The following is a 27,996-nucleotide window of genomic DNA, read 5'->3' on the forward strand; positions in this document are numbered from 1 at the left end:
GCAGACTTGGTCACGGAGAGGACAGAGCCCCACTCACAGGTGGGATCATGAACTTTATTCTCTCGTCTGAGCGACTGCCAGAACAGCCACTCATGCCTAGAAAATCACCGATCCCACCTGCTCCGTGGCGGGCGGAGCTGGGGACCAGAGAGAGGAAGGGAGCAGACTAAAGTCACACAGCCGGTGTGTGCCAGAGGCAGGAGAGGACCTCTGACCCCCTGACCCCCAGCCCAGTGTTCCTTTCATGACCCCCGGCTTCCCCTTCACAGGCCAAATGAGGCTGGGGCTCAGCCCACAGGCTGCCATGAACCTGTGGAAATCCTCAACTGTCCAGGCCTCCTTCTGTGGCACCCAGCCCAGACCTTCCCCAGTGCAATATCACTACCAGGTACTTGCACACCTCCAGAGACAGGGATCTCACCACCTCACAGGGCAGCTAGTCCATCCTGACCCTGTGGACGGTAGGCGTGTGGGGTGCCTGGCGAGCTGCGGTTCCTCCTGGGGAATCCACCTGCTCTAGCTCACTTGCCACTTGGGCCGGCAGCGGGGCAGAGGCAACCCTATTTCCTGTTCCTCCGCCAAGGAATTTCCCTCTGGGGGCTCCCTGGAGCCTGTGTGAGGGGTTGAAGTGCTTCCAACTAGTGGAATCTTCCCCGAGGCTGGGCCTCCCTGGAGACTGTCTCTGATGCTGCCGCAGACAGCCTCGAGATGCCGGGACCCACCGGGCTGCCCCTCACCACCATGGCGCTGCTGGGCCTGCTCCAGGGGAGCCGTGGCCGAGACTCCAAGCATGAGCTCCGTGTCACTTGTTGGCTCAAACGCTGCCTCCTGGTAACCACAGCCCGCAAAGCTCTCTCTTCTTGGCTTCTTGGTTTTAGCACCCATCCTGCTCGAGTCCCATCTGTCGGGGACGCTCTCTGTCATTTTCTGAGGGGTCCCACTTGCTCCTCTACTCCAAATAGGCATCGCTGAGGGTGGAGCCCCCTCTGCTCTCCTCTTCCCAGCACCCTCCAGCCCAGCGTCTCCCCGGCTCAGTGAGCAAGTGCCGCATTTCCAGCCGGACGCTGGCTCCAGAGCCAGCGGGAGCCAGGATGTTTCTAGCCCAACACTGCAGTTTTGCAAGGTCCAGAGAAGGACCATGACTTGGCAGAGGGCACACAGTGAGTCAGAGGCAGAGCTGGGACAGACTGAGGGGTCTGGGCTCCCAGTGCTGTGCTCCTGGTATCTCCTTGGGGTCCCGTCCGTGGGTCTGAGCTGTGTGTGTGTGCTGAGCTCTGTGTGTGCGTCCAAGCCTGGCCTGAGGACAGGGGAGGAGCTGGCAGAGATACCCTCCGAGCAGGAGGAGGGGCAGGAGGGCAGGAGCAACCAGGGAGCCCGGCCCCTACTGCTCTGAGGCCGACAGCACTTCCGAGTGCAAGGAGGTGTTTCAGAGATGGGGACTCTGATGTCCAGAGGGAAGACGTGCGCTGGGTTCTGGGGCTGGTTTCTCTTCACTTGCTTCTCTCCCCCTTTACTGTGGTGGACTTAGGGCGGGGCCTGAGGGCCTCTCTTGGCTGCGGCTGGGTTCCCAGCGCCAGGGCGCCTCCCTGCCAGGCTCTGAGCCCCCTGAGGTTCCCTCCTGGGCTCCACCTCCCCCCTACAGTCAGCCCCAGGTAAGGAAGTAACGTGGGGAGAGAGAGGATGTCTACAGCCAGGGAAGTGTGCACTGGGACGGGAGGCGGGTCTCCAGGTGCCCCAGCACCACCCCCAGGAAGCTCACTGCTTGCTGGCAATCTTCTTCTTCCGAGCAGAGACCAGGTCGTAGAAGGGGACACGGGTGATGCTGGCTCTGGAATGAGAGTTGGAGAAAAGATTTCCAGGCTGGACCGGCCGTCAAGGGGATCTGGTCGCCCAGGGCTGCAATCAGGGGCGTGGGGCTCCCAGGGAGGTGGCAGCCTGCTCTGCCACAGCGGAAGGGCCAGGTGACCCCAGCAAGGGCCGAGCCCTGGTGAGAGCCTCACCAGCCTAGCCCAGCGGCCCGTGGGCACTGGGAAGGGTGAGGCCTTGAACCAGGAGTGCAGAGTCTTCACAATTGTACCCCAAAGTGTCCCTGGACCCCTCTCCTGGCTCCCATTGGAGACCCTCTGGAGGAGGGAAAAGAGCGTGGGGTGGGGCCAGCAGGCCTCCTTGCCGGCCCCACTCTGTTCCCACTGGCTGTGTAGCCCGGGGCAAGTCCCTCCCCTCTCTGGGCCTCAGTTTCCTCATCTGTAAAATGGAGATGAGAATGGGTCTGGCTCACAGGGCTGCTGCAAGGCCAGGGTGAGAAGACCCTGCAAGTGTCCAGGACACGGCCCCCGGCCCAGCGGCCACGCTGTCTTCCTCTGGCTGACAGGTCTTGCCCTCACTGATGTCGCTGGCTGGTGCAGAGTCAAGCCTGAGCAGGTTTGTCACCTTGCCCCTTCCCAGGTGCCCTTTCCCTGCTTCTCTCTCCAGTCAGTGGCCACATCAGCATCTCTCGCCTGGACTGGATGACAGCACCTGTCCCTCCATCGCCCGCCTGGGCACTTTGGAAGCAGCCCCTACACTGTGGCCTTCCTCAGCTGGCCACCCCTCCACTGTTTCCCAGTCTGTGGCTCCCCAGGGCCCCCGGGAGAAACCAGAGCCTGTTGCCATGGCAACCGCGGCCTTGCCATCCTCTGCAGCCTCAGCACCCACACTGCCCGGCCTCACCTGGACTCTGGGATGCTGTCCCCCAGGTGGGCCACCTGCCGACTGGCCCTCTTGTCCTTGTCCACACTGGCCCTTCCGCCTGGAAAGCCCCGGCCTCCACCTCCACCAGGCCCTCCCCAAGGCCACTTTGGGGAGTGGTGCCAACAAGGGCGCCTACTGCACGCCGGGTCTGCGCAAGAGCCTCACGCGCAACACCTCGCTTGATCCTCCCAGCAACCCCGCGCTGGCCTCTCCCTCCACTGCGTCCCCGCAGGAAGTGCCCTTGGAATGCGGGTGGCAGGGGGTTGCAGGCCAGAAACACAAGGGAGAATCCTTTACAGACAAGGGGACAAGACCCAAGAGAAGCAGGGCTTCTGGAAGGTGACACGGAGCCGTCCCCATGGCCTGGCAGTGCTTACCGGATGGACGCGATCCACTGGTCGCGCTCCTCGGCACTGGAGGCCGAGATCCGGTAGGACTCGTGCTTGCCCTCCACCACTTTGCCGTCGCCGTCCGTCTTGCAGGCCTTTATCTTCTGGCCCCGGCAGCCGGGGTTGTAGAGCTCCAGGCAGAACTGCGGGGAGGGGTGGGTGAGGGCGGGCAGGCTCAGAGAGGACCAGACACTGGGCAGACAAGCAGCCGGTGTCCCCGCTGCAGGACCCGTCCCCCCCCCACTTGTTTGCTCCCTGTGACAGGCGGAGGGGCAGGAGCGCTGACTCTGTGTCAGGCTCGACCTAAATCCACCATTCTCCCTAAAATCCCTGTGTGACTGGCGGGGACACTGAGGCTCAGAAAGAAGTGACTGACTCAAGGTCATCCAGCCAGTGTCAAAGGCAAGCTCGAGAGACCACTGAGGACGGCCATGCCCTTTTGTTGACACCACCCCTCCCCGTGGTCCACGGCCCCCACGGGGACAGGAGGGCAGCCCGAGCCATGCGGAATGCGTGGGGGCGCAGTCCTGCTGCCGGCAGGGCCTGGCCCAGCCGCCCGTCCCCTGCCCTGTGTGGGAAGCTCCCCAGCAGCTCGGGTCCGGCCCCACCCGAGACGTACTGGCTTCTTGGGGTCGTCCACCTTCTGCACAGAGAGGTTCTCCAGGGGTATGATTCCCCGTGGCTCCTTGTCCTGCAGGGAGAGGGAAGGAAGGTCAGGGTCAGCAATGGAGCCTTGGGGCCCAGCGCTGGGAGCGAACCTGTGGGGTTCCCCAAACCCAAAGAGGAGCGCGCCCTTCATCCAAGACTTTTCCAGCTGTGGGGGTGGGGCAGGGCAGCATGAGCAGAGCTCTGGCTGGGATTAGAAGACCTGGGTTTAAGCCTGGGCTCTGCCTTGGCCCTGGGCCCTTGGCCCAGCCTTTCCTCTTCTTTGCACCTCAATTTTCCTTATCTGTAAAATGGGCACGAGGTGGACTGAATGATCTCAAAGGGTTCCAAGCTCTGCTAGTCAATTGCTAAGTAGGAGTTGGGAGTGGGGCTGGGCAGGGGGCGGGCAGGGACCCCTGCTCACGGTGGTGAACTCGAAGTAGTAGAGGCAGTTGTCGGTCAGGATGAACCAGCGCCGTTTCCACGTCTTCACGCGGCCCCCTGCGAAGGCCAATAGGTAGCAGGTTAGTCCTCCCCCTGGGCCGCTGACGCCCCCTCCAGGGACCAGCAGGGCCCGGCTGCTTCCCCTGGGCCCCCTCCTGAGCCCCCTAGCCCCTGCCCAGCACGATTTTCCCCACGTCCATCCTTTCCTCACACAAAAGCCTTAGCTGCTCTTGCCGCCTCCAGGCCGCCCGGGGCTGCTGGAGCCGGCATTCGGGGCTCCTCCCTGGTCAGGTCCTGGGCGCAGTGGCTGGCCGTTCCCTGCTCTTTCCTTTCCCTGGGTTCATCCCTTCGCCTGCTCCCTGCCTGGCACGGTGCTAAGCATTTCATCTTTGATGTGCCAGGCTCTATTCTAGAGGTTTTCAATACTGGTTACTTATTCATCTTCATAACCACCTGCGAGGAGGGGACTGTGGTCACCCCATCTTACAGATGAGGAGACTGAGCCCAGGCAGGTTAAGTCGTCTGCCCGATGTCCTGCAGCAGCGCTGGGATTTGGACACTAGTGTCCTTGTTCCAGAGCCCCATTGTTGGCCATTTTGCTACACATTTAGCCCTCAAGGGGATCACTGTCCCCATCCCATAGCTGCAGAAACGGGCCGAGGCACCTGGCCACCAGCATCCGGGTGGAGGAGCTGGGGTTTGAACCAGGGCTGCAGGCATAGAGCCTCTCTCCTGCCTGAGTCAGGATGTGTGACTCAGAGCTCGCAGGGGCTGAGAGCAGGCGGGTGGGCAGGACAGGAGGCCGAGTGGTCTGCAGAGCTAGGCCGGGGAGTGGGTGAGGAGGGACGCCAAGGCTGGGGGCGTTTGGGGGCAGGGGCAGGACTGGCACGACACTTGGCGCACAGTAGGTGCCGGAGCTCTGCACAGCGGGGGCCTGCCCAGGCCGAGCCCCTGCTTCAACGTGGGGCATCTTTCCTCGCCTGCCTTGGAGGCACTGTCTGTCCCTGGCTGGGCTGTCCCTGCTGGGGAAGCTTCCGGAAGTGTGTGTGGAGGAGGCAGGGGCAGATGGCCAGGTGCCGGGGTTCCCCTGCTGGACTCTGCTGCCGCCCCACCCCCCCTGCTCTCTGCAGGGTGGAGGCCCTCCCTGCCCCCCTGCCCCCAGCTAGCTTGAGGCGAGGCTCCCCTGAGCCACATCCTGCTGCCCTCCTTCTCCCTCCCTCAGGGACACCCCACCCTCTGTCCCCACAAAGCTGCCAATTGCTGGCTGTATGGCCTTGGGCAGGTGGCCTGGCTTCACGGAGCCTTGGAAAGGCTGCCCAGAGCCCGGCTGTCCTGGCGACCAGCACCCTGCCTGCACTTAGTAGGTCCTGAACAAACGGTACTTCCCTCTAAGACTCCTGTCCCCACCCTCGGGGAGAGAAGCAGAACTGCAGTTGGGGGGCTTGTCGGTGGCTCCGTGTGCCTCTTGTGCCCCCCACATAGCTCACCCCCCCCCTCCCCTGGCTGGATGGGGCGGGCAGACTGCTGCCCGGGGGTCAGCAGACCTGGGGCCGGGGCTCCACCCCCGAGGCTGCCCGTGAGCAGCTGTGCGCGTGCCAGCGTGTGCCCGCGCGTGCCAGCGTGTGCCCGCGCATGCGTGTGTGTATGTCGGGGCGTGTGCCCGGCGGCCTCTCACCCAGCTTGAGCAGCCAGCCCTCCCGGTCCGGGTTGAAGAAGGTGTGAGTGAGGTCGTTGCCGTCGTCCTCGGGGATGGAGAAGGGCTCGCTCTTGATGCTGTCGAAGAGGTTCTGTCCCGAGAGAAGGGGGAGGGCCTGGCTGTGAGTCACCTGAGTCCAGGGCCTGGGCCTGGCCCGTGTGGCCTGGAGAGGTCACGCCCCTCTGGGCAAACTCTTTCTTCACTGGTCACCAGTTAGCTCCTCGTGGCCCCTGGGCCCTTCCTTCGGAGCCTTCCCTGGTCCCCATCGGTGCTTCCCCTCTGCCTGCGCCTGGCCTGGCCACCCAATATCGTGCCTCCCCCTGCGCAGGGGGGAGGGGGAGCAGAGTGAGCAGGGCCGGCACCTCAGGCACGTGTGTTCACACACGCACACGTGCACACATGCACACGCACACGCACAGCGGCCAGAGTGAGCACCTCCTTGGGCAAAGGCCACGGGAGGAGGCCCCTTGTTTCTGCCAAGCTGGGCAGCAGAGACTCCCAGATACACCTGGGTTGAGGGGCCCCAAGGAGCTAGCGGGGGGAGGGGTTGGCTGATCCGAGTTGAGAGGCCCGCTTGAAGGAGAGCCCCAAGGTGGGGTGCTGAGTGGCTCTCAAGGGCCCCTCTCCTCTGGGTGGGCAGGGGTGGGGTGTGGGGAGTTCCCAGAAAGCAGACTTTAGTTCGCCATGGAAGCCTTTCTGGCAGTGCGAGCTGGTGAAATGTGGAAGCAGCAGCCTTGTAGGGTAATGAGCTCTTTGTCACTGGAGGCATGCAAGCCAGGGATGGGACCTCCCTGTGGGCAAGGTGGGGATGCTGGAGCCGCATCACCCCTGTGTGCTTTGAATCACCCGCCAGGAGGCATTGCGTTCCATGAACAACCTGCCCAGATTTCCAAGTGTTTGGAAAAACATTCCAAACTGTCTGCTTAGTAGAGCCAGACACAATGTTGTTTGAGATAATGAAATCATTTCCTTTTGTTGTATTTGTGTGTGGTGCTGTTCTGATGGTTTCTTTAAGATTTTAAATGCAATTGTCACAAGTACTGTTCGATTCTCCCGGAGTGTCAGAAATGGTGCTTGCTGCTTCCGTAAGTCCCTGTCTCTGACCAGAGAGTGCGCTCAGGGGCCTGCAGTGAGGGACAGGCCGGAAGCGGGTTTCCCTGAGCTCAGCCTGGCGGTGGTGGCGTGGAGGTGGGGAAGACGGTGACCAGTTCTCTTTTGGGAACCCCCACACCTGCTCCCAGCCGGGCCCAGCCTCGCCCTGGGCACTCCCAGGTGGCTCTGGCTGGCCGAACGAGGGCCTGGGGCCGGAAGACCCAGCAGCGAAGCTGTCGGCACAGACGGACGTTTGGAAGGCCCAGCCAGGGAGGTGTGTGTTGGGGGGGTCAGACAGGGGGGCCTCAGCCCCCACAAAACCCACAGGAGGACCCGGCAGCTTCTGTGGTCGCCGTATCAGCCTGCACACTCCGCCCCCACAAGAAAACGGCTCGGCTCGCCCACGTTTCCTGTGCCTTGTAAACACCAGCCTGCCCTGTAAGAAAACGCTCGGCTGTCTCCTGGCTGGGTGGACGTGCAGAATTACAAGGGCCCCTTCCAGCGGCCCTGCTGGCCTTGTCTCTGTCCCCCATCTCCCCAGCTCTCCTCCGGGGGTCACCGCCCCTCTGCTTTCTGTCTAGATTGCTGGAGGTGGGTGGGAGGGGGTAGCCACTCACCATTCCCCACCTCCAGGCCCACGAGGGGGTGAATGACTCACTCATTTCTTCCTGCTCACCACAGTTCAGGGAGGGACATGTAGCCCAAGTCTGCCAATGAGCCTTAACCTCAGGACTTTAGTTTAGACTGCCGAGAAGGAGGACCGCTAAGCAGACTGGAAGCCTGGGCCATCTCTGCCACGCCGAAGAGGGAAACCAACGAGGAGGAGGGGGTCACTGAGCGAGAGAATGACCGGATTGAGCCCTGATGTCCATGGGCACCTGGATCTAGCCGAGCCTGAAGCCAATATGGCTACAAGCAAATGGAACTCTGATCTTTTCAGTGACCTGAGTTGAGATTCCCCCAGCCAGGGAGTAACTGGCAGCTGGGAAATGCAGCCAAGCCCTCCATCCCCAAATCTTGCCTCTGGTCTCTGCAGAGGGAAGGGCTCAGGACCCCTCACAAACTAGGAGACCCGGCCAGCTACTTACTTCTCTTGGAGCACTCCTTAATGAGAACACAAGGTACTTCGGACTGTGCCCAGCACACGGGCCATTCTGACCGAGAGGCTTGGACGAGGACCCACGAGGTCCAGGGCTGCCCACAGCAGAAGATGCCCAGAAATGGGAGAATGTTCTCTTGCCCAGGCCTCAGTTTCCCCACCTGTAACTCCGGAGGGTGGAGTTCTTAGCCCCCTCGCCTCCTTCCCCTCTTCCCCCGGCTCCCTCTCCCAGCAGCTCTCAGGGGGGGCGATTCCTCTCCTAGCTTTTCTCAGATGCCTCCCGAGTGCCAGGTGCTCCACTGCTTCTCCGGAAAACAGGGTGAGGTCAGCGTGAGCAGCCCACTTCTCGGATGAGGAAACTGAGGCTCACACCCGAGGTCGAGAAGCCATAAAGGCAGAGCTGGGCTAGGGTCTCCCATCCTGAGAGTCCAGCCCCTGCACCTTTGCCCGAGCCTCTGGGGTGCTGTGCTCCGGCCCCATGTGGACGGCCAGGACAAGACCTGCTTAACCCGCCTGTCCCCCGCTGCCACCAAGCACCCCTCCACAGCCTTTACCAGCTCACACCGCCGTGGTCCTTGTGCCCTTGGGACGGCCTCTCTTTATGTAAGATATCTGTGTAAATTTAATTTTGCAATTTAGGCCACGTAAAAGCATTATGTGTCCTTCTCATGGGCTGGCCCAAGCTGGAGTCACTGCGTGGAGAATCCTTGTGCAGAGTGGTGAACGTGGACTATCTGACGGTGCTTCAGGCTGAGCCCTTGCTTTACCTATGGGGACAGTGAGGGCCAGAGAAAGCGGGAAGACCCCCAAATCCACGCGGCCACCTGTGAATGTCGTGGATGGCACGGAGCAGGCCTGTGTGGTTCTCTCTACGCCCTAGGAAGCTTCAGGATCAGTCAGCCGTGCCACCTGCACCGGGCACTTTGCTAAACACCTTCCCTTTCTACCGGGAGCCAGAGAGGTCAAGCCACTTCCTAACGTCCCACAGGCAGAAAGGGGGCGGCCAGGCCTGGATGTGGTTCTGATGGGCCGGTGTGCTGTTCTTTCCCCTCCAGCCCGGCTCTCCGGGCACCGAAGAGGATAATAGGCCCTTCCCAGACCTCCCAGGCAGGTTTTGAAGCTAAATTGGGATAATAGAAGCCACAGTTCTGTACAGATGTAGTGCGCTGTTATTAACAAAAGGCTTGGATTGGGAAAGTACCCAAGGCGGCTCTGCAGAAGGCCCACTGGGCTGAAGGCAGGAGTGGCCCGAGATCCCACAGGACCATGCTGGGGAGGAATTAACCCATTGTCTGCCAGACCAGGTGCGCCCAGCATGGCTCCGAGATGACCCCGAATGGGGTGCGTTAGCGATTCTCAAAGGTCTCTTATGTTTCGGGCATCTTACTAAGTGCTGGGCTTTTTTCATTATTAATTGTTCTTAATGGTGACATTAGCCACATTAGAGCCTGTGTGATGTACCTGGCACAGGCTTTGCCCTTTGCATTTAAAAAAATTACTACCCACTGCCGTTCTCTGACACAGGCATTATTATCTCTGTTCTCCTGGTGGAGGGAACAGTGGCTCAGACCCCAGTGAGTCATTGCCCAAGGTCACCCCGCATGTAAATGGCCGAGCTGGGACTTGACCTGAGCTCCAACCAGTTCTCAGGTCCTCATTCTACGTGGTGGCCCCTTCGTGGCAAACTTCCTCTCTGGGGGCCAGTGTGGGCCGTGGGCTAAGGGCGAGGCAGTTCTCAGACTTAGGGGAACCAGCATCATTCCAGACCCAGGCTCCAGCCCTGTTTTTGAGGCAGGAAGTATACAGACGGCACTGAGCTGGGAGGGTGGTGTTCATGCCCCTCCTCGCCTCCCTGCTGGGCTCCAACTATGGAGGGGACTGAAGCTCTCTTGAGCTCTCAGATGTCTCTGGTCCTTGAAATGAACTGTCCGTTCATTTTTGCTAAGGAGGCTCTGAGTCTCTCCCTCCTGTGACCATAGATTGCTCCGGGCTCAGTCCTGTCAGTAGAAAATAGTTAAACTGTCCTTAGACACCCTGGCCCTGCCTTGCCACCCATCACTGTCCGCACACATCCACACCTCGCCAGCCACACTGGGTGCCCCTGCCCTCCCGGCCAGGCCAGGCCTGGGTTCTGACTGTTTCTTCTTTCTAGAATGTCCTTTCCCTGTTCTCCTCTGGGGATACTCCTGTGCAACCTTCAAGGCCCAGCTCAGAAATCACCTCCTCTGTGGAGTCTTCCAGGATGCCACCCTTCCCCTGCCACTGGGACAACGGTGGTGTCTTCTGTGTCCCCCCAGCTATGCTCCCATAGCCCGCATGGCACGGTCACGCTGGGGTGTAATTCGCATGCATTGATGTATGGCTTCCCACCAGACCCTGAACTTGGTCAGGGCCTGGCACAGTGGGTGGGGGGACGGGGCAAGGAGACAGGAGGCTGGGGTCCTGCCTGGCTCCCGAGCTAACGCGGGGCTGTGGAAGGCCCTGGTTTCCTCCTCTCTAAAGGAGTGCGGCGTTTGAGCAGGCTCAGGATTTTCAGCCCTGACATGCTGAGAGTCTAAGGATCTGGGATCCTAAGAAATAGACCTGGGTTGCATGAGGTGCCCGTTTTGGAAGGTGTGAATGATGGTGCCCAGAGTCTCCCAAAGGCTTAAATCTGGGAGGGCCTCCGGGGTGGGCTGTCTCCAAACCCCTTTTGCCAGGTAGGGGCCGCTCCTGGGAGGCCTGTTTCAGGACCAACCTCTTTGTGATGGTCCTTCTCAAGACAGCCGCCCACCTCGGTGGCCCTTCCCGGCAGAGCCCTCTCTTGGAGTGGCCTGTCTCAGAGGACCCCCTCTCGGGCCATGCACCTGGGGACACCGGGACTGGGCCGGGCGGGCTGCGCCCCTCTTACCCGCAGCTGCTCCTCAGGCAGGTCGCTGCCGTTGTTGATGCCGCGGTTCATGGACACGAAGCGCTCGAAAGGCGGCCGGTCCCGCACGTTGGGGTTGTGGAGGCTGGTGTTGAGCATGATGATGGAGAAGGACAGCACGTAGCAGGTGTCTGTGGAGGGGCGGCGGATCACAGTCCTGGCCCTGGCCACTCTCCCCGCCTCTGCTCCGACCCCTTCTAGGGGCCAAGAATCTGCCCTGCAAGGCCCTCAAGGTCAACTCTGTCCCCTGGCGTGGAATTCGAGGCCTGGCCTCACCCCCCACTCTTGCTGGACCCCTGCTCCAAACAAGCCCCAGTGGTCCCATTCCCGAGCCCCTCCCTGCCTTCCCATCCCCCACTCTCCCTCCCACTGGGTCCCTGCGGCTGCCGCCTCCCCTCCTCTGCCCACTTCAATCCCCTCTCCCTCGGCCCAGCTCCGGGCCGCCTCCCGCAGAGCCCTTCCGGCCCTGCCCACTCTGTTCCCTGCCTCCTCGGAACTCGAGAACACTCATTGCTGGCAGCACCGTTCAGGGATTAGCCACGTGCCGCTTTGTCACCGTGCTGGCATGGGGCGGGGCGCCCTGAGCTGGTGCTCCTGTTCCATTATTCAGACGGCCCCGTGCTGGGGAGCCAGGCGGCTGAGGGTTGGGGTGAGGTGGCTGCTCCTGCACCCAGAGCCAGGAAGCGCCCCACCTCCCTGACCTTCCGCTCCCCCTCATGGCATTCAGAGGTTCATCGTGGAAGTAGCTCCCTGTTCCGGAGCACCGACGATTCCGCCTCTGATAGCAGTGGCCCGCGACTGGCGGTGCCCGCCCGAGCCGAGCTCCTTACCCCATGGCCCTCCTGGAAGCAGGTACTGCCGCCACTCCCATCGTACGGACCAGGAAACCGAGGCCCCGGGAGGTTAAGTTAAATGCCCAAGGTCACAAAATTAAGAAGTAATTGGACCATAATTCCAATCTGGTGCTTTACAAATGCCTTCCCTGCTATCTACAGGTATTTATTGAGCAACTACTCCATGCTGTGGGCCTGGGAGCCACTGGTGATGGGTCTGATAGGGTCCCTGCCCTTGTGGGGCATTTGGGCTGTGGAGCTGACAGGGGCCACACGAGCAAACACTAAATTAACATGTAACTGCAAACTAGGGCAAACGCTCTATCTATAGGGTTTGTCTGTGGGCACAGCCGAGAGGTGGCGTGGCCAGGGACAAGTCACCTCATCTCTCTGAGGCTGTAATTCTATGCTCCAAGAAGGGAGGAGACCACCCCTGACCTCACAGAGCGGACCTACGGGCTCAGTGACTTTGCACCTGTGAAGCGCTTAGCACACAGCGACTGCTTAATGAACAGAACTGTCATCATTGGCTGTTACAATAACTCTAGATCCAGAGAAGAGGCCAGGACAAGTTGGTTGTCCTCACCCACCCCATCCTCTGGGTATCTCTGCTTGGATATTTGGTTATCCCCGGGAGAGAGGGGTATGCAGGACTGACCTTCGTTGATCTCCTTCTATGCACCTCTGCACCCTATACCATGCCCTGGCTCATTCATGCTTCTGGGGCTTTGTTCAAACTGCAACTCCTGCCAGTAAGTCCCTTTTCCCCCTTAACCTCCTGGAGAACTCCTATTCATCCTTCAAAACCCTATTCAGACCCCACTTCCTCCAAGAAGTCATTCCAGACCTGCTGATTCCTCTACCTTTGCCCTCAACAGGGGTTCTGCTGCCTCAGCACCCTGTGCCATCATTTCCTCCTCTCCCAAGGGCCATGTCCTGAGGCAGCCCTGCCAGACAAGCACCCAGCAGAGGGCCCAACATGGAGTTGGGGCTCAGTGAGGGGGTCGGGGATCCCAGCATCTGGGTGCTTGGGGGGAGCCTGAGAGGGTCTGTGAGATCTGTGCCTGGCAGTGCTGAAGGGTCCCAGAGCCCTGGGTCCCACCCCGCTCCCAGCACCTGTGGACTGGAAGACGCCCGGGTTGCAGAGGCAGTATCGCGTGGCGAAGGTCTCCATCATCCGGTCAATCTTCTGCGCCTCCCCGGGCAGCCGGAAGCTCCACAGGAACTGCCTGGGGGAGCAACAGGCCATGGGCAGGGGAGGACGGGGCTCTTGGTGGGTCCCCAGACAAGCTGCTCTGCCTGGCCCAGGCCCAGTCTCCTTAACCTGTAAGTGGGAGCACCTGCACCTGTCATCTAGGGTGACGGGGAAGGGCACGTGGGATTTGCACGTGTGCGTACCAAGCACCCAGAAGGCGTCCAGGAAATGCCTTCTCTCGGAATACGGGGCCAAGCGTGCGCTCCCGTCTGCCCGTCTGAATCCCAGCACCGACTGCGGCCCATAGGAGGCCTCCCGCCTTGGGTTCGCAGCTGCCTGGCCTGGCCCCGGGCCCTGGCAGGTGCCTGTCCCTGGCCTGGCCTCTCCTTCTTGGAACCTAAGCTTCTCTCCAGCTCTGGAAGTTGGTGATTTCCACAGCGTCACACTAAGTTCCCCGAGGGCGAGGGCTGTGCCTGTTCCTCTCGCATCTCTTCCTGGGCCTCGCATAGGCCCGGACGCCTGGGAACTGCTCAGTAGTCACTCACTCACCGCTGAATAAGTGATTGAGTGAATGAATGAATGAACATGAGAGACTCCAATGTCACCTACCTCTCTCCCTAAAAGAGGATGGGAGTTGGAGGGCAGGCCACACTACTTGGATAGTGGTGGCTTCTTCCTTCTCTGTCTTGCAAACTCCTACTCACCCTCCAAAGCCCACATCAGATGCCCCTTCTTGGGAGCTGAGTGAGGGTCCAGGCATTACTAAGTAGCAGCAAGACTTACTAAGCATTTACTATGAATCAGTTCTAAACTCTTTCTCATTCAGTCCTCACAACACTATTAAGTTGGAATTATTATCCCCATTTTACAGATGAGGAAACTGAGGCACAAAGCAATATTATTGTGACCTGTTCCAGGTCACTTGGAGGGTGAGTGGTAGAGCTGGGATTTGAATGGTGTAGTCTGGCTCCAGAGTTTGTGCTCTTAACTGAAACACTGTACTGCCTCTGTAGTTATAAAAATAAGAATACAACAGCAGTATCCTAATTGGAAAATAAGTAATAATAAATGCTATACATACTAAGCTGCATTAATGAGATAAATAACGCAAGCACTAATCTAAAAAGTAGTAGAATGACGGTAAAAAGTAATGATGATTATAACGATTAAATATCATCATAACCATATAATAATACTAGTAGCGGGAGCAGTGGGCCAGGCCCTGTTCCAGACAGTCCTTGGCCCTGGGATGCAGGGGCTGCCACCAATGCATTTTTGCTGCTCACTTCCTCCTCTTTGCTCCCAGCCCCCCTGCTGTGCCACCCCAAGGGCCGGGTCCCTGCTCCTGACTGCTCACCTGAGGGCCTGGACCAGGTTGAGGTTGGCGAACTCGTGGCAGTCCACGAAGGCCTGGAGGACCTGCAGGTTGACGGGGTCCCTGGGGAGGGGACAGAAGGGAGGGCGGGACACACTAGGGCACTTGCTGGCACCCTCCTCCTGGAGGGGGTTGAGGTGGGGGAGGGAGAGGAGATGAGAGACGTCTGTCCTTCCGTGGTCCAGCCACCGTCTGGTCTCTTCACGACTGCCCCACCCATAGCACACCCGAGGGCTCACCCGTGTGCTCCCACGCGGGCAGGCCCTCGCACCCCTTCACGCCCGCCAGCACGGAGCGGGCCGCCAGGGGACCTCTGGCTTTGAAGCGGCCTGCCCTGAGCCAAGTCCTTCCTCGTTACTTCCTACCTGGGTGACCCTGCTCAAGCCACTTGACCTCCCGAAGCCCCAGTTTCTCATCTGTACAATGGGGAGAACCAGGCCTCCCCCATTTCCTGCCTCTTCCCAGCTCTTGAATGGGGAGGGGCTGCCCCTCTCGCCACCTGCGTTCCCTGCTCGCCTAGGGAGGAAATCGTGTCCTCTGGGGGGCCTGGGAGAAGGATCACTGGCTCCTGGCCTGCTCCACCCTTTTTTCCTACAGCCCACCTCAGCCACCAGCCAGAGGGTGGTCTCAGACCACTCCCCAACCCAGAGCCCTCCCAAAGCCAGAGGTCCCCTGGAGGCCCGCTCCATGCTGGCGGGCGTGAAGGGGTGCAAGGGCCTGCACAGTCTCACGCCTGCACACCCTCATTGCCCGCCTCCCTAAGGCCCGCCCCCTTACCTCTCCCCCAGGTAGGTGCCAATGGCTGTCTTGTTGAGGCCCTCGCCCTTGTACAGGAACCGGGCGATGTCCTGGACGTCGGGGGTCAGCAGCTTGTGCTCGGTGAGATACTGGATGCCCTGGAGGGGGACACAGAGTCGTGAGCAGTCCCTCCACCCCCGCACAGAGCAGGCCTTGGGGGAGGGAGGCTGGGAGGGAGCCCCTGCGGCCAGAGCCCCGGGGCCGGCATTCTGGCGTTGGCACAACTTGTTCTGGGAAGTTGTGTCCCCTCCTTAATAGAAGCTGCCTCTGTGAAGTGCTGAGCTCTCCATCACTGGAGGCGTGCAAAGAAAGCTGGGCTTCCTGCAATGAGCCAGGTGCTCCCCAGGGTCCCCATTCAGTCTGACATTCTTTGATTATATGCTTCAACGATTCTATGAATTCATAATTCTAGGATTCAATGATTCAGCCATTCCTTTTGTTCCCCTAAAACTCATATTATTTAAAAATAGTGTTTCATTCTTTCACACAAGTAATCTATGTCTATTGTATAAAAGATAGAAAAAATAGCTAATCAGAAGGGGAGGAAATTGCCCCGGTCCTGCCCTCGCAGGTAGACACTCTCCATTGTGGCCCCCTTCCTTCCCTTGCCACACGAGAACCACTTTGGAACCTGCTTTTCGGAGTTGGCAATTTCGCAAACATCCCCCTCACCAGCCAGGCACTCACAGGCCATCACCCCAATTTTAGGGGTGTGAGGGGTTGATCCCTGGTTTTCTGGAATGGTTCCTCCTGTCCCACCACTGGAGGTGGGTGCAGACTGTGGGGGGCTTGAGTGACAGGCAGAGGGCAGGGGGACCCCTCAGCGGCCCCCACGGGCTGGGCTGGGAGTGTGAGCCGCTGCGAGAGTGTGCGTGGGTCTGCGTGGATGGAGGTGGGGTCTGTGGCCCTGGGAGGTGACCGGCTGTGACTCTGGGCCTGTGACGGGAAAGGATGGCCCCTGACCCCAGCAGTCAGGCCCCAGAGCCCCAGCCCGGCGCTCCCCACCGGCTGCCCTGCCCCGCCCTGGCATGCAGCTTCCTCCCGTCTCCGTCTCCTTCCCTGCAGGAAAGGGAGCCCACCTGCCACCCGGCAGGGCGAGGGCTGGGGGCTGGGGTTTCTCTGAGGCCATGGGGGTGGGGGTGGGGAGCAGGGCCACCCAGCCCTGAGCCCGTGCTCGGTGCCAGCAGAGGGGGTGTGGGTGGCACTGAGGTGGGCTCCTCCAGCCCACGGCTGGGAGACACCTCTGGAGACGAGCCCCAGATCTAAGGGCTGCACTGCCCGAAGCCCTACTCACAGAGGAGAAAGCAGAGGCCCAGAGCGGGGACGGACCGGCTCAGGTGCGTGGGCACCGCAGACTGCCCTGTCCTCCTGGCTGCCACCTGTGCCAGGCTGCTATGCTGTGGCGTGGACACAGCCACGGCCACAACTGGCCATGGGACAAGGTGCTCAGCCCTGCTGGGCCGCAGTGTGCTCCTCTGCGGGTTGCTGTGCCAGCCCAGGGGAGTGAGGACGTTGCAGAGGTGTCCGGCATGCAGCTTCCCCCTCCCCCACGGCCCAGGCCCCCGAGACCGCCCACCTTGGCGGGGTCCATGTTGAACTTCTTGCGCCCGATGCACAGCTCCTTCTCCTTCTGGGCCATGCGGCTGTGGACACGAGGATGTCAGCCTGGCCTGCCCCGGCCCCAGGCACCCCCATCCCCAGGGCCCTCTCCCCAGCGGGAGCCCTTATTCTCAGAGGCCTCACAGCGGGGTGCGGGGGCCTGGGCCCTCCGTGGGAGCCCCTGGGAGGGCGAGAGAAACTCGGCTCTGGGCTCCTCCCCGACTCCTCCGATGGGCCCGGCAGGAGCACTTTGCAGCTCCCAGGAGAGGAGCCCAGAGTTGCTGTGGGGGGAACTTGGAGGGGCCGGTGCAAGAAGACGGGAGGCTGGGGCAGAGCACAGGCTATGGCGACATGGTTACCAGCGTGGCTGGAACAGGGAGGCTGGAGACAGGGGCCTGGGGTGCGCACGTGTGAGTGGGGCAGGGAGGGGCTGGGAGGTGGAGATCAAGGGGGGCAGGGGCAGAGTGGGGACCCCCAGATGTAGGAGTCAGTGCTCTGGGGCCCTAGGGGATTGTGTAGGAAGCAGCCTCCTCATTGCACAAATGGGGAAACTGAGCCCAGAGAGGGACGGGGCCAGCCCCAGGTCATGGAACCAGCGGGAACCCCCCCTAGCAGGAGCAGGTGGGTGCCGCCCTGTGAGTGGTGAGCAGGGAGGGAGGGGTCCCGCCCTGGCCTGCTCCTGCCATACGCGGCCTGGGCTCCCTCATCCTTGTCCTTCGGGCCGAGCTTCCCGTCCCCACCCTCATCCCAGGACGCTGTGGCCAGTGATGAACCAGGGGCTGGCCGGGGGCCAGGGCGGGACTTTGGGTGGAGGGGATGGAGGACGGGTATCTCTCAAGAGGGATCAGTCTGGAAGCAAGGGCCAGCTGTGACCGGGCATGGGACGGGGACGCCCTGCTCCTGTCTTGCTGCCCCTCCTCCTCCTGCGCCCACCCCCAATTTCACCAGACCTGGGGGCCAAGCACGCCCGCTCATTCATGGCATGTGACGTGGTCGGGAAGCAACCCCGGCAGCTTCCCTGAGCCCCCAGGCCCTCACCTCTCCTCCGCGCTCTCGAAGCAGTCGATTTGGGCAAACACATCCGCGATCTCATCCTTCAGCTTCTGTGGGTGGGCAGAGGGCACAGGGCGCGATCGGGAGCGGCAGGGTCAGAGGCCAGGACCCGAGGGGTTAATGACCCTCCCACAGCGACCACTCGCACCCCTGGGCGAGACTCCTCACCTGGCGCCCTCCCTGACCCCTGTCCTGGGCCCCCAGTCTGAGGGACCCTCCACCTGGCAGATCCCCTGCCCAGGTGTCTCCTACCCTCGAGTCTCACCCAAACCATTGGGTCTGTCTGCGCCTGACCCTCCACCGGCACTTGTCTTGGGGGGCGGGCGTCCGAGGCCCCTACTCCTTCCCAGTCTTCCAGCCTCTCCTCTCTGCAGCAGGAAGTCCTCTGCTCTCTAGCCAAGGCCACTGGACACTCCTGCCCCCACCTGCTGGGTCTCTCTGGGGCACAGCGTGGAGCCTGCCCCAGCCTTGCACGGCTCCCTGCCGCCCCCGGTTCCACCGGCAGGCCCCCCGCTGTCTCTGGCCGCCCTCCACCTACTCCTAGGTGCCGAAACGCGCCAGGTACCACGGGGAGACCAGGGCACAGGCAGGGCAGGCCCGTTTCTCAGGGACGCTACCATTCCCGTGGGTGTTACAGAGGAGGACTGAAGCACAGAGAGGCGGCGCCACACGCCGGGGTCGGACTCCACCCCAAACCTGTTTCATCTTGACTCTGGAGGAAGTGCCTGGTGGCAGAGGAGACCCCCTGACTCCTCTCCCTGCGACCACCACCACGGGGCAGAGGGGGAGAGGGGCCGCTGGTCCAGCCCCCTCTGCAGGGCAGTGGCCTGAGCACCTGCAAGAGCCCCCAAGAGGCACCGCAGCCCCTCCCCGCTCAGGGCTCAGGGCCAGCTCGGGGCCAGGACACCTACATCCGAGCCCCGTCCACTCCTGTCCATGCCGCCTTGGCTGAGTCACGGAGTGGCTTCCCCACAAGTAAAATGGGGGTTCATTCGCAAGTGCTAACTGAGCACCTGCTATGCTCCACTAGTGGGCTGGGGCTGCAGTGGGGGCGGGGGGCAGGCAGACCTGGCGCTGCTCTCGTGGGCACACAGACGGTGCTGGGTGCGTAAAGGCCATGGGCCGAAGGGAACGACAGTGCAGAACATGGCTGAGCGGAGCCCAGCAAACAACCAGCTGGCAAATGATTTCGCGCCTTCCTCCCTCACTGGACTCTCGTGTGTGGGGGAGTGGGGGCACAGCACCTGTAGCCAGGTGGTCAGGGCAGCCTCCAGGAGGAGGTGGCATTAGAGCTGACAATGACATAATGAGAGGAGCCACGAGGGGGCTGGGATAGTCCAGGCTGGGGGGAACTGCATGTTCAAAGGCCCTGGGGCAGGATGGAGCAAGGCAGTTCCAGGAGCAGATCCCAGACCTGCCTCAGAGGGTTGCTGAGAACCAGATGAGCTGGCGTCTAGGAAACTGACAGCTGAACTCCTGACCAACAGGTCCACAATTTAAGGGGATGAGGCCTGGCTGAGGCCACACAGCTGGGGTTAGCACCTGCCGAGGGACCAGGCTGGTAAAGGCCCGGGTGGGGCTTGGCACACGGTAGGAGCTTTGTTGGATGGCTGCCCTCTGTCCCCCACTGATGGGTCCTCGGGATTCTGTGGTCTCCTGCTCTCCTGCTCCTGGGCTGGGCTGGGGCTGGGTGTGGCCGGGGCCTGGCCGTGCTCTCTGACCAGGCTGGGGCGGGAGCGGGTGGGGAGGCGAGCGTGCATGCCTGCTCGTGGGCGTGCATCAGCACAGGTGTGCACCTGTGCACTCACCTGGATGTCCTCCAGAAGCTGCTTCCGGTGCCACTTGATGCGCTGCAGCTCCTCCGCCTCCCCACTGCTCAGCTCCACCGGGTCTGCGGAGAGAAGACCGGCCTCCTCCTGCCCCACTCGCTCAGCCACACCCGGCTCTGCCTTCCTGAGGGCGCTCTTCCCTCCGCACACCCAGGACCTGCTGGAGCCGCGCCTTCTTCCCTGGGACTAGACTCGACCCCTTCGCTGGCTGCATGCTTATCATTCACGCACTTATTCACTTGCACAGCCCGGAAGTGGCATGCCACTGGCCTCGCACCCCTCTGGCCAGGACGTGCTCGCGCGGCTACACCTAGCTGCAAGGGAGGCTGGGAAAGGAACCCTTAGGACAGGGTCCTGGTGTTCCTGCCATGTAAGGTGGAGAGGCTGGATTTGGGGGGACAGTTCACAGTCCCTGCCCCCAGATACTGAGGCTCAGACAGGGGAGGAGACCTGATCAAGGTCTCACAAGGACAAGGTTACTGAGCTGGGACGGGACCTTGGATTGGGCTGACCACAAAGCCTGTGCTCTTTTAACTTCGCCTGGAAATGGGTGAACTGGGATGTGTGTGGTGGCATTCTGAGCACAGTGCCATGACGATTCCCATACTGGGTCAGCCGCGCCACCTCCACTCCACGTTGTGGCTTTTGTTCCATCCGCAACACTGGTCAAAATCCCCATGGATTCCCTATTACTCAGGGAAGAAGTCCTCACCCTGGCCCCAGGGCCTCCACGACCTCCCCAGCCTCTGCGGCCAGCCTCTGCAGCCAGCCTCTGCATTCCCTGCCTCTGTCAACAAGCGCCTTCCAGTCCTGCCTGCCCACTCCTCGCCGCCCCTGAAACATCCAGTGCTCAGCCCCATTCCCCACTTGGCCCAGGCATTCCTGCACCCTGGGGTGGCGTCTCCTGTCTGCCCGTCTGGCCCCTCCGCGCCCTGCTTGCCCTGCTCTAGGAAGGGCCCGGGCACATTGCTTAAAGGTTCTGCAAGCACAGACGTCAGCTCCCGCATGAGCCCGGAGAGAAGGCCGAGTGCCCCCTTGTCTGCGTCTCTGAGGGGGGACGCGTAGAAATCGCCTGCACCCACACGGGTGGCCCAGGATCCTGTTAACTCTCCTGCCCTGTGTCATGGCACCGTCTGGAGACCCGAACATCTCATTGGTCCCCATACGGGGGACAGCAAGTGAATTGAGCCAGATGAGAGAGGTGGCCCTGGAAAGACACAGGAGCCCCAGAGAGCGCGAGGTGGATCTTACGATGATTCTGAGGCTTGCCACGCCCGCAAGCTCTAGGTGGTCCCACCCGCTCTGGGACATCCCTTCCGAAGCAAAGGACGAGCGTTTCCCTGTGGAGTCTTCCACCACTTAGAAGGAAACACAAACACCTGGGAGGCCTCTTGGCGTTCCGAGGCAGCATATTCCACCCCTGGGGTGCCGTTCCAACCCATTCCCGGAGCGACACACAGGGCCGCCAGGTTTGAGTAGGCCGGGGCAGGGCAGGGCTCCGCAGCCTGTCTGGGCGTGGGCCAGGCCACCCGACAGAAAGACGAGGAGTTAGAGGTGTGTCCATGCATAATTCATGGGGGCCCCAGCAGGAGACTGGCAACGCCAGCCCCTGGGGTTGGGAGCAAGGCCGTGCCCTCTGCAGCAGAGAGTTATGCACGATGTAGAAGACAGTTCTGGAATGCCCCTGGGTCCTGGTAGAGACGGAACCTGCCTGTGCAACACCAAGAAACTGAGCGGCCAAGATGGGTCTGTCTGACCCCCCAAGTCACGAGGTCGGGCAAGCCCAACAGCAATCCACTGTAAGTGGCTCACCGAGGAGCAGGCATGAGCAGAGCCGAGGGCCCCAGTAGGCTCCATGGACAGGTGGCCCAGGCCCTCATGTCATCCACCGCCATTGCACCAGGGCCTGTTCCTCAACTCACATGGTGTCTGCGTGGGTGGGCCCCTCTTGACCCTCTGACAACAGAGGAAAGTGCCCAAGCTTGGCTGCGGGATGGGTTGGCTCGGTGTTTGAGCGCAAGTAAAACCAAGCAGCTGTTGAACTGCAGCCCTCCTCAAAGGGGTCCCAGAGGACAGTGGTGAGAGGAGGTCGCCCCACGGGGCAGAGCTGTGGGCAGGGCCCCCGCGCACCCACTGCCCGTGGGCAGAGCAGTAAGACTACACATGTGCATTCACGTGCACGTGCAGTAGGGACTGGCCTGGCTTCTCAGGCAGAGGCCAGAAGGAAGCAGGTTAGGTTAGAGGTCTGGACAGGAAGCACGTGGCTGGCCCTGTGGGAGTGGCACAACGTGTGGAGCTTTTTGCAAAGCGTGTTAATGTCCCTCAGCAAGCGCCCAGCACAGGAGAGGCACTGCAACAGCGAGCCAGCAGGCGGCTCGGCCCGCCGGTGGTGGCCACGGCGGCGAGAGCAGGTGCGTGGACGGAGCAGCCCGGAGGGGCCGTGTGGGGGCTGCTCCCCAAGGAGCCCATCCTGCTGCCACCGTGCAGCGTCCGCTCTGCCAGCCGCTGAGCCTGTCGTGTCTCTAGAAGACCAACCAGCAACTTGGTGGCAAAGTGACCCCAGTGGCCCCTTCTATGCTGCAAACGTCAGCCATTCACCTCGAGTGGAATCCACACACCTGCGGGTGGTTTAGCTTTCCTGCCCACAGAGCCTCAGCTAGCAACACCAGCCACGGCTTCCAGAATGGCTGACCCACCAACACAGCACACCACACGGCGCCACGGCAGACCAAGGGACCCTCTTTATGGCAAAGGTGCGGTGAAGGGATCGGTGGCCATGGGACCTACCGTACGTCTCTCCCATTTCACCACCCACCGGAGGACGCCAGCCCGTGGGAGCGACGGGGAGCCTTTGGAAGGTGCAGCTGAGGTGTCAGCTTTCGGCAACGTCCTGCTTGGATGGGGCACCATCTACCCGGGGGCACCATCCGCCCCAAATCAATGGGCGCCTCGGGCCACGCTGTCCAGCAGGGCGTGCACAGGGCCAGGAAGCAGGTCCCGGGAGCGGGCGTGGCTCCTCCCGGCCACCCACTTGGGAGCTTCTTTCTGCGCCTGCAACTCGAGCCCTGCAAATCTGGAGGTCCTGTTTCCAGGGGGAGGGGCAGGTGGCACTCACACCAGGGACGAAGCAAGGGCTTCCTGAACTTGAAGCTCACAGACACCTACTCCAGCTCCGCACGAACGGTGCTGTTTATCCCTCTCTGAAGTAGGCTATTCCAGGGTAAGACACTGAGGCTCAGAAAGGTCAGGTGACTTGTCCCAGGTCACACACCCAGGATCCCAGCGGCAGTGCTAGGATCCAAACCCCGGTTTGCTGACACTCCAGCCTCTGCCCCAGGACAGGGTTCTCAAGCTGTTGGGACGTGCAGGGACAGAGGCGTGAGGGGCCATCCCCGTGGAGACAAGCAGGGCAGCGAGGGGAGCCGCCGGAACTCCTCTGCCGGAAGCAGGGAGGGAGGCTGGGTCCTCCATGGAAAAACCAGTCACCTCTAGTTGACTTTGAGGTGAATGAGCAGGTTTTTGGTTTTGCTGCTGGCTAGGGCCTGAGTCCCGAGGGCCTGTTCTGGCCAGGCACACCTGCCGGGAGGCCAGGTGCAGACAGGCTGCCGGGGTGAGAGCCAGGATGGGCTCGCACGTCTGTGGGTGCCCCGCGTGTGCGTGGTCAGGTCAGCGTGGGCCATGGCTCAGCCCCAGGCCGACGCCCCTCTCCCCCACCGGGTCTCCTCAGCTCCTGGCTCCTCCATGGGCCAAGGACTCTCACTCATCCCCAGTTCCAGCCCCTCGTGTGAGCTTCAGATCCGACAACCCCCCATGTACTGCCACCACCGTTCTTGTCATTGTGCCCAGAATTGAACTCCCAAGAGTCTCCCCTCCACGCGGCCCCCTTCCTGAGTTCCTGAGCTCTGGAAATGCCCCCACGCCCTCCAGGAGGCTCCTGACAGCCACCTGTCTCTCACCCCTTCATGGGTCTCCTCCATGACCAAGTGCCGTCTATTTTCCTTCCGTTTCCACGGCCCCACCCTCATCCTGACCACTGTCACTTTGCTCCGGGGACTGCGATGCCTCCCTGGCTCCTCCGCCTGCCCCAGTCCAGCCTCCCACATCATCCAATCGTCTGGGGACAAGTCCCCCAATCTTACTGGGCTCACTGGTCCTGCTCGTGCGCCACCCCCCTCACACTGCGGCCCTACTCCCCCCCCCAGGACTGAGCTCCGCTCGGCCTCCATGGCCGCCCTCCCTTCCTCCCCTCCCCTGAGCTCTTGCCCTCCAGTGGCCTTTGCACAGGCTGTTCCCTGTGCCCAGGATGCCCTTCCTTTTCCTCTTTGCCTCGCACCTCCTGCTTACCCTCTGGCTCTCCTCCCAGCTGCCCTCCTGGGCCCGTGTGGACACCGTCCCCTCCACCGCCTCCTTCCCAGTCCCCCAGCATCGCTGGGATCAGCCGCGCCATTGGTTAAGGAAGGCATGCTGGGCGCACACCTGCTGCATGCCAGGCCCCGTGTGCTCCGGCTGTCCCCACCCACTCCCAACACCTCTGGAAGGTGGCAGAGCTGGGATGCACATCTGGGCCCAGCTGGGGCTCTGAGCCACAGCCCTGATGTTGACCTTCCAAAGCCAGATGTCTCCACACAAACCATCAAACCCAGCAGACACTAAACCCGAATGTTCTGTCATGGTTGCATGTTTGAGAATGAAGACAAGATGCAGGATGTTGCCTACAATCAGACACCTCTGCGTCCCTGGAAAGCCAACATCGTAGAGCGGTGGAAACTGAGGCACGGGTGTGGTTGGAAACACACGGCAACACAGCTTCCTGGGGGAGTGGGGCTGCGTGGGAATGCCGAGGGGGGCTTGTGTTTTTACCACACACAGCCGCTTTCATGCTCCCTCGAGGTTGACAAGGATATCGTGAATCCTCTCAGCCCACTGTCCCCTTCTGTTGGGGTTCGTCCGGTCCCCAACAGGTGGCACCTGGCCAAGCACTTCTGAACCTACGTAACCAGGCCGACGGCCCCCGGCCTGCGGTAGCCGGCACGGTGCACGTGGCGGGCCCCACACCTTCCGACCTGCATCTGACTGCTTGTTAAATGCCAGATAGCTTCTCCCCACTTCAGAGCCGAGGACCCCGAGGTTCAGGGAGGTGACAAGGACACAGGCTGGGAGTGGCCACTTCTGAGTCTAAGCTCGGTAATGACGGAGTTTCAGGACTGGTGGAGGCTGGTGGAGGTGGATCATTGGTAATAATAGTAACACACACAAAATAATAAAACTAGAATCGCCACCCCAGGGACCCTTGTTTACTCCCCATTTAGCTCTGGGCCTCTCACACCCCACCAAGGCCCCTCTGGACCCCGACGCCCCTGTGCCCGCAGGCGGTGGCCGCCCTGGCACCGGGGCCTGGCCCCAGCAGGCGAGATGCCCCCGACCTCTCCCCAGCTCCTCCCACTTCCCCTTTGCCCTTCCTCTTTCCCGTCGTATTTTTAGAAATCTCTGCGCTTGCAGCCCCGCTTCCAGGGCAGCTGGCCTCACTTCCCCTTTCAGGGGCAGCAGGGCGACGCCATCTTGGGGCCCAGAAAAAGAGGCCCCTCGAAGTCTCTGTGTGAGAGACACCCGCCAGGGCAGCAGGGACAGCAGGGTGTGGGTGGAGCGCTCCCGCCCTGGTCCCAGACGCCCTACAGGTGCCGTGTGGCTTCCTCCCCCCTTCCCAGCGGCCTCTATTTTTAACTGCGTCTGCACCAGGCCAGTGCCTGTCTTTGGTCACATTGGGGCTTTGTCACCCAGACCTCTCGCCTCCCGCAGACCCTGGGGGAGGGGACTTTACCTGCTTCCGGACACGTGACCAAGGCAGGAGGAGGAGAGGCAGCCCTGGGCGAACCTTCGCCACGAAGCTTCACCACCGTCCTGTCCATAATCAAGGTGGGGAATCCCAGGCCCTCAGAAGGAAGAGGGTCACCATAACTGCCGGCAGGTTGGTTGGAGCTGGAACCTCTCCAAATCCCTGTGTGTCCCCCAGTCCCCCAGGCCAGGCCAGGATGACAAATCGGAACTCAGACAGGGGAAGTCACCTGGCCATGGAGAGGATCCGATTAGATCCAGTCTGGATAAGAGGGGAATGACCTTCCCTCCCTCTCTCCCCTCCACCTCCTCCAGGAAGTCTTCCCAGATCTCCCTGCCCTGGCGGGAAAAGCCACTTCCTCCCATCTCCAGGTCCGTTTGCACATCTGGGTCAGGTTCTGTAGGATCTGTCTCCCCCCCCCACTTTCAGCATCACACTGTCTCCCCCTCTCTCCACCTCACCCCCACAGCCCAGACCAGCACCCCCCGCAGGCTGAGGCCCACGGTGGGTCACTGCTGTCCCCAGCATTGCACAGCACACTGGAGGACTGTTTACAGAATGAATGGGAAGACGTATCACTCAATGGGAGACCCCAACTCTCCCAACAAACTGCTTGTGCTGACCCCATTGCATCCCTTTCCGCCCGTGGCAGCCTCAAGAAAAACAGACCCCTACTCACACCCCCCGACCAATATCCTGCACCAGCACAGCCCAGGCCCACCCGGGCTCCTTCTCCACTCAGCTGCTTGTCCCTGCTCGGCCACTGCCTGGCTGTGTGGCCTTGAGCAAGTCAGTCCTGGCTTCCGGTTCACCTCTGTGAGCCTCAGTTTCCTTATTGGCACCGCGGAGACAGCCACCCCTGCAACCCCAGTGTGTCAGGACACAGAGCACAAAGCAACGATGGTGGAAAGACAGAAGGCGGGGGAGGGGCTGCTCCTCAGCAGGTGCTCCCTCTGCCTCGTTGCACCCTCTCTTCTGCGGGGTAACCTTGCGCCGGGCACCACCCCTTGCTGGGCCGGGCACCACCCCTTGCTGGGTCTCAGTCTTCAGTCGCCCCCCAGACGTGTTCACTGAGCCTGTCCAGTATGGGAGCCACCTGCCCCCAACAGCCCACAGGAGAAGCAGGGGCAAGGAGAGAGCACTGGACAGGGAGTCCGAAGATAGGGAGTGGTCCTGCCTCTCCCGTGGGAAGATTTTCCCTCTCCTGGTTTCCTTTTCCCATCTGTAAGTGGGCAGCTGTTGAAATGGATAGGTGGTTCTCTAACTGTGTTCCCTGGAGCCCACGGCCTCCCCTCTCTGGGGGTCAGGGGAGCCTGGTGGGCAGGGTCAGGTTCTCTGCATGGGGTGCTGTTGAAGAAAGGGCACTTTGCTGGACAAAGTCACAGTCACCTGGATCTGGAAAGCGGGGCGGTTCCTACCACGCCTTATATTCTAGAATTCCAGGCAATCCTGGAACTTTCTGAAACTCCAGTGCAGCAATTTGGCCTCGCTTCTGACCCTTCTCTCTGCCTCCCCCAAACACGACCTGTCTGTCCTGTTCTCTCCCTCAGCAACTGTGCAGCCTCCTCTCGCCTCTCTGTCCCCAGACTCGTGGCCCTGGTTACTGGGAGGGTCTCAGGCAGGCCCCTGCTGCTCACTCCTGGCCCTCTGCTGGCTCTGACGGTGTCCTCAGCCTCCCCAAGGCCCCTTCGACCCCTAAAGGCCAGACAGGGGCCTCAGGACCCTTGAAGGGCCAAGAGAAGCATCACTGTCACCAACATCACAACATCGTCATCTTTATCACAACAAATACATTTTCTCAGTGCCACCTCTGAGCCTTTGCACTGGCTGTTCCTTCTGCCTGGAGTGTTCGTTCCCCAGAAACTCCATAGATCGCTCCCTCCCCTCCTTCAGGTCTCTGCTCAAAGGGCATCTCGTCTTGCAGCCTCGCGGTGCCCTGCACCTCCCTTATCCCGCTTCACTTTTCTCCGTCCTACTTGCCACCAACAGACATATGACATGGCATTACAGTTCCCGTCTGTCTCCCTGCTACAGCACAGCCCGGGAGGGCGTGCCTGCTTTGCTTGCTGCTCCGCACCGGCCTCTGGCACACAACTGCACACCCAGCCTGAGCTCTACACGCCTGTAGCTTGCGCTGCATTTCCCACCTGTGTTCCAGCCATGTGTACACCTATTCCTTGCAGGACTCTACGAGGGCCGCACCATTATCCCCATTCTACAGGAGAGAACACCGAGGCCCAGAGACGTTGGCCCCAGGTGCTTACCTGGGTGGCACAGGTCCATCTGAAGCCCTCAGGGGAGAGGTGGCTTGTGCTCCCGTTGTCCCGCAGACCCAGCTGCTGCTCGGGCTGGCCAGGCAGGGGTGCGTCACCTTGCCTGTAAGAGGCCCCTTCCTGCTAGCCCCGCCCAGCCCTGTGTGGGGAGGAAGTAAGTCCTGGCCCGCTGGGGTCTCATGCACAGGCTCTTGACACAGCAGCA

The 27,996-nt window shown here is 61.4% G+C and overlaps 1 protein-coding gene across 4 annotated transcripts; it reads right to left on the minus strand.

The window, feature by feature from the left end:
* Positions 1 to 20: 20 nt before the first annotated feature.
* CYTH4 (cytohesin 4) lies at positions 21 to 27,996 on the minus strand. 4 transcript variants are annotated; one of them, XM_076007005.1, is made up of 14 exons: positions 27,783 to 27,996; positions 25,504 to 25,747; positions 19,665 to 19,747; positions 17,842 to 17,903; positions 16,781 to 16,847; positions 15,184 to 15,302; positions 14,389 to 14,469; positions 12,953 to 13,065; positions 10,986 to 11,134; positions 5,884 to 5,995; positions 4,189 to 4,265; positions 3,739 to 3,810; positions 3,108 to 3,262; positions 21 to 1,828 (listed from the first exon to the last, which is right to left on the minus strand). In XM_076007005.1, the coding sequence occupies exons 2-14, from the start codon at positions 25,589 to 25,591 to the stop codon at positions 1,756 to 1,758; spliced, it is 1,251 nt and encodes a 416-aa protein (XP_075863120.1). In that variant the 5' UTR covers positions 25,592 to 25,747; positions 27,783 to 27,996; the 3' UTR covers positions 21 to 1,755. The 4 variants fall into 4 exon arrangements, with proteins under 4 accessions (XP_075863120.1, XP_012642602.1, XP_012642603.1 ...); XM_012787148.3 differs by having other exon boundaries at positions 17,842 to 17,906; XM_012787149.3 differs by lacking the exon at positions 25,504 to 25,747 and having other exon boundaries at positions 17,842 to 17,906.

This window comes from Microcebus murinus, chromosome 10, assembly GCF_040939455.1.
Source record: "Microcebus murinus isolate Inina chromosome 10, M.murinus_Inina_mat1.0, whole genome shotgun sequence".
NCBI classification, from domain to species: domain Eukaryota; kingdom Metazoa; phylum Chordata; class Mammalia; order Primates; family Cheirogaleidae; genus Microcebus; species Microcebus murinus.